The 6,056-nt window shown below is 33.1% G+C and overlaps 1 protein-coding gene across 1 annotated transcript in view; it reads left to right on the plus strand.

The window, feature by feature from the left end:
* The window catches only part of Srek1ip1 (SREK1 interacting protein 1), a 34,678-nt gene extending 29,589 nt beyond the window's left edge, over nt 1-5,089 (plus strand). Inside the window, exon 5 of the mRNA XM_020160398.2 lies at nt 613-5,089. Coding sequence (XP_020015987.1) covers nt 613-799 — 187 coding nt within the window. The 3' untranslated portion in view covers nt 800-5,089. The remainder of the gene's footprint in view (nt 1-612) is intronic.
* The last annotated feature ends 967 nt before the right edge of the window (nt 5,090-6,056 follow it).

Genomic DNA, 6,056 nt, shown 5'->3' on the forward strand with positions numbered 1-6,056 from the left:
TTCCTTTATATAGAGTATTCATTTAAAAACATCCTTTCTGTAACTAATGAAAATTATTTTGTAATGCAAGTGTTCATCTGTACTCACTCTGCATGTAGAGGGATCAAGTACATTAACATGAAAAAAATCAAAGGAATTATAAAAGTGCTTTTACTTTGTTAATGTTTAGCTTTCATCCATTTATACTAAGGTATAATTATATCCTTTTATATGTATGTATAATTTCATCCTTTGTGGCTCTTGTAAGGAAATATGCTAACAAGTTACTATACACAAGAGAATTGTATGTATAATGAGGGTTGATGAGTACTGCTTTGTTTGCCTTATAAGATTTTGAAGGATAGTACAGAATGAAAAAATGAAAATCACAGAGAAATAATTTCATCCTCACTGAATTTGAGGCTTATTGTTAGAGCTGAGCAGAATAGAAATGGTAGTTTTGTCAGTTTCTGTTACCAAACAGCAAAAATTCTAAATTCAGCATTTTAAGAGGATACAAAGCACATTTTGAGTTTCTTTATGTTTATGTTCCCTCCTCATTCCAAGAAAAATTGAAGGCAGTTCAAATCTGATCATAATGCAACTTTCATCAGCATGTGTTACTGCCCATAGGTCTTGTTCTAGTTCCACTGAAGAGGACTCTTCAAAACAAAAAAAACAAAAATATCAGAAGAAAGAGAAGAAAAAAGAAAAAAAGAACAAATCAAAAAAAGGAAAACATCACAAAAAGGAGAAAAAGAAGAGAAAAAGGGAAAAGCATTCTTCCACTCCTAATCATTCTGAATTCACCAAAAAGTAACTAAAACTTTGTTCTAAGTCAAGAAATTTAAATTTTCATTTAAAAAATTATTTGCCCTTCTTTAGAATTTGCTATATAATTATGCATTGCAATAAATCCCAGCATTTTCCATATGGACATTTTTCCTATGTGGGACCATTATGCCTGCCCATAAGTACTAAATCAGTCTTGATACTTGATAACCATGTCTCAAGTATAGATATTTGTACATACAAAATACATCACCTTTGGTATTTGTATCTCTGTGTGTTTGGCTAGTGTTATGGCTTTGTTGTGGTCAACACAAGTAACCTTCCTAGCAATTAATGACTGTGCTGAACCAAGTGTCCACCTTTTAGTAATGCAGCTCGGTATGAGGTAGTGATTTGCTCTTGATACTGAAAATTTTAATAGCTTTATATACTACAATGTAAGGATAGCGAAATTCTTTACTATTCTTAGATCTCTAGGCTTTTTTAATATCATAGGAGATAAAGCTGCTTTACTGGTCTTGAGTACTAGTTTTTAAATGAATGGTGTCTGCAGGAAGATAATAATGAAAACATTTATAACAGTTTCATTGTTTTATAGAAGTGCAATTTCTAGGGATGCCTCCTTTGTTTTTGTAACAATTAAAATAATTTCTTCCTTGTTTAAAGAGACTAGTTCAGCCTATTAGAAAGTCTGACAGAGATGATACAGTGTTGGTCAGGATTTTTAGGATAGACTCCTGGGTTGTTTTACAAATGTGCCATATTGGCATGTCTTACAGTGATACCTCAAACGCAGAAATTGTATTTAGGAAGACAGTAAAATCTTCATTAGGAATGATTTTTATTGTATTTCGTATATAAATTTTATGAAACTGTTGATGAGTAATGTCAGATTTTTTTATAAATGTTAGCATATATATTTCTTTTGTCTGAAATAATTTATAGTTTTGAAGCAAGTTTCACACTGAACTTCTGGTTTCATAAATAACCAGTTTAAGGCATTTCTCTTTTACTCCAGTCACAGATCTCAGTAGCAGTGACAAAATTTAGAATTAAGAGTTTTATCCTGTACTTTTTAAAATTGAAGAGCCAAGGAGTTGTATCATGAATGCCTTTTTATAATAATGGAAATTTTATATGAGTAAGCATTTTCAAACTCATGTTAGTATACATAAATGTTTCTTACCTTTTTATTTTCATGGTGATAGTATTACATAATTTGCTTAATATTTGGCATTCTTTATGCTCAATAAATTAAACACTTTAATGTTGTAACAGCACTGAAAATCAACCTGTTAACATGACACGGCACCAAAGATTGCAAGTACCTCACTGTGGTGCACTTACAAATTTCAAATTGGTAACCTACAGATATGGCTGCAGTTGAATTCATGACGGTGAAATCAGGTAGGTGCATGTGACTTGCTGACTGGAAAGGCTTACTCATTCTTCCTTCACCTAGCACCCTGTCTGGCATGCCCTGAATAAGGTTCGGGGGCCTCATAACTCCTCTTGATATATGCTTACCTGTGTTCAAATTTTAGGGACGCTGCACCCAGACCCCATCTTACCATGGCAGCCATGAAAGCTCTTTCGGCCACCTCAAAATAAATTCTTTTATTTAAAGAGTTCAGTCAGTTTTTTGGAAAAAAACATAGAACAATTAGATTTTTAAGTCTTTCCTAATTTATGAAAATACAATTGTCATAATACAGTTGTCCAGACTTAAAAAAAAAAAAGAAGAAAGAAAAAAAGAGCTTTTCCAAAAATGATTGTCAGATACTACGTAAAGAAGATGGCCTCATCCCATTGGGTGTGTGCCATGGTTAATGATGACGGTAGTTGTAGGAAAAATTAATCAAGTTATTTTTAAGTTTTACTTCTGTTAATTATAAAACTTATAAATTGACTCATTAGGTTTTTTTCCCTGGTGACCTGATCCAGAAGAATTATATAAAGTAAGCCCTTATTACCTAATATAGAAATGAAAGAGTTTAATGGATCAGTAATTTTTCTCCCAAAAATAATCTTAGAATTATTCTAAAGTAAATTTTCCATAATATTATCACGGTTTATAAAATATCTCATCTGAATAAAAGTCATTTATTTTTACTAAAGTAAGATTTATTATTATTATTATTATTGAAATTGGATGCAAATCTCACTAATACATTTTAGGAGAAAATTCATGAAATTTCTTTCTAGGCAATAGGAAAGAAAACTGAATTTAATAGAATCCAGAAGTCCTGTCCATTCTCACTACCTGTGTCACCCACAACAAAGTCTTTGAACTTCTCTGGGCCTTCGTGTCTTTTACCTATACGATATTGTACTGATCTCTGAAATCCCTTCTAGTCTTTCATGTTATCAACATTTTAGTAAAATTCCAGTAATAGTCATTTTAGAAATTACCATAGATAAGCAGCTAGCATTCTGTAATAGTAAAGGTTGAATTTATTAATAAAAGTGCTAAACACATCAACTTCTTTAAGCAGATAAAAGATATTTGGTTCATTGTCTTAATAGCCAGCGTATATCATTTTCACCAGATACAGACAGAATTTATATTTAGATTATCATCTGTAACCAATTTATCTGAACACTACTGTTTTTAGGCTAAGCTTCCTCCTCATTTCTTTTCTCCATATTATATGTTGGCTAAAAACTCTGAGGTATTTTTAGTTCTTTATACTTAGTACAACTCCATTTATATTTCAGTTCTTTAAGGCCAGAGCATCAATAAATGAGAAGTAAAACAGTTGTATGTTTCTGTATTTACTGCTCTGTCTAAATTTATGTTATTTTAGGTGAACGAGTTATTAAGTGTTGATAAATTACCATTGACTCCTCTGTTTAGCAAACATTTATTGAGTGCCTAGCACAGCAGACTGCTAAAAAGTAAAGATACCATTATACAAAAGACACATTTGCTACCCAGAAAGAGTTCACAGTCTAGTTGGTAGGAGAAACATCAGAACACAGCATTATGTAATAATTGACCTGAACATGGAATTAAAGAAACAGAGGGTCACCTAATCTAGTGGGAGAAAGTAATGTCTGGATTGCATTTTGATTGAAGATGTGTATGTGTGTGGGGGATTCCCTGACAAAATGAGTACTGTAAACAAAGACCACCTAGAGAAAAAGCTGAGTTAAGTGCTTATGAGAATTATAAGCACACTGGTGTTACTCGTCTGTCATATATAAAGTAGGAATTGATAAGAATTGAAGCTGCCATTTTAGATTCTTGGATCAAGAAAAGAAGGTCTTCTATTCCATATTTGGGAGCTCAGACTTTAATTTGAAGCAATGAGCCATCATTAAAGAATGTTAAGGAACAAAATGACTTATTGAGGTTTGGTTTCATCCCCTTCATAATACTAATCTACAGTTTTTAAAAGATGGAATTGCTGTCATTAGATGGCCACATAGAAAACAGTTTTATTATTTTATACTCTATTGTATTCATCTTCTGGATCCAGAATTATACGGTGACTTATATTGCCTAAAAACACATAATGCTCTGCTGTATTCTTTATTAGACCCATTCTTAGAATTATAAGCATATGTATATTTCTTGAAATGTGTGTTTTAGTTTGTTTTTGACAGGCTTAAAATAAATTGCCACTACATTAGCACTTATTTGGTCCAAATAAATCATTTTAAATATATTTTTCAGTGTACACACTGTGCTATACTTTGATAAGACTTTTTGCTTTTAGTGTTTTAATTTATGAAGCACAACTGCTTCAGAGTTACAGAGACATACCACTTGGAGCACTGGAAGAGCCCTGTGGCTCTTCCTCAGAAATCTAGTGGTAAGATACCTCAGCAGGGAGCATGTCAAGTCTGCAGCTGATCCAGGTGCTGGGATTCAAACTTTCTGAGCATTCTGTCCAAGAGCAGTAGGTTTCTTATACTAGTGTGACAGTAACTCCAGTTGTCAAACCAAGTCTTTCAACCTTGCTTGTCTCCTCTTCACTCCTCTAAAAGTACAGAGCGTAGCAGAGAATTGCCCTCTCCTAGGGCAACCCATGACATATCCAGCCATGCCCAGCCCCAGTTTGCCTCTCCCACAGATTGAGAGGAGTCCGGGTCGATGAGTGTTTTCTTGGTCCCAAGTCTAAACTTCCTGCTTCTTGTGTCATTTATGGCATCTGCCCCTTGCTTTTGAGCAACAAAAGTAGAACTGAACCAGTGCCTTAGCTAAATTTTCAATCTAGATTTTCACCTGAGACAATGTAGTGATATAATTGTTAATTACTATATATATCAAAATAGCACATTTTCTTTTTTTTTAAATCAAAGCAGTGTAAAAGTTCAAAAGTACTCACAAAAGTTCTAAACTTCCACAAAAACAAATGAAAGTTCTTTGCTTTTATGACCTTGCAAAATGTCATTTCTGTAATGGAAATAGCTTTCAAAACAAGTGCACTCTAAGAAATCATAATATTTAAACCTTGGCAAAATAGTGCTCCTTTTGAATGGCAAGTCCAACTCCAGAACAGGAGGATGGTGTGACAGTGATCTGGGACGGCTTCCCTCGATGCAGACACGTTGTTATTTAAGTCAGTAAACTTAATGAGATAAACATTTATTTCTTCATTGTAATAGCCACATTTCAAGAATTTTAATGGCCTAATGAAAAGTTTCCAAACCTGAGCTTTGCATACCCAAGTACATGGCATTCCTTTTTTTTATATCTGACTAGAGAAGCTGTGTCCAACACATTCTGAAAGACTAGTCTGACTACAAAAACCTTACACAATGCAGTAGATGTGTACAGCATAGCTGGCTTGAAATGATTCCTTTTCTCTGTTGTATTCCATTATAAAGTCAGATCTGAGTTCTTATAATAGAAATGGATAAAAATCTTTGAAAACATTTATAATTTGCAGGAATTGGTTTTCTTCCAGATGTCTACATAGTATTAATGCGATAGCATGAGATGAGCCAGAGAAATTTGTTTTATACCTTTCGTTACAGAGATTCTTCAGGAAATTTATCAGCAAAGTATCTTTGTTAAAGTTGCCCCTTGAAAAACAGAAAATTATTGTATTTACACTTATTGTGCAGTGTAATGTTTTGTTATTGAATAGTAACAATAATATATTGTTTGTGTCCCTGGGAAAACCTCCAAAAAGGTAGGGGTTGATTTAGAACACACTTAAGAACATGACACCTCTAGTTTATAAGACAATTCCCCCAAAGATTTACCAGTCCGGTGCCATTTCTTATAAAAGTAGTTGCCTGTATTAAAAAATTGTGAAATGCTAGTAATGTAA

This window comes from Castor canadensis, chromosome 6 (assembly GCF_047511655.1).
Source record: "Castor canadensis chromosome 6, mCasCan1.hap1v2, whole genome shotgun sequence".
Lineage (NCBI taxonomy): Eukaryota > Metazoa > Chordata > Mammalia > Rodentia > Castoridae > Castor > Castor canadensis.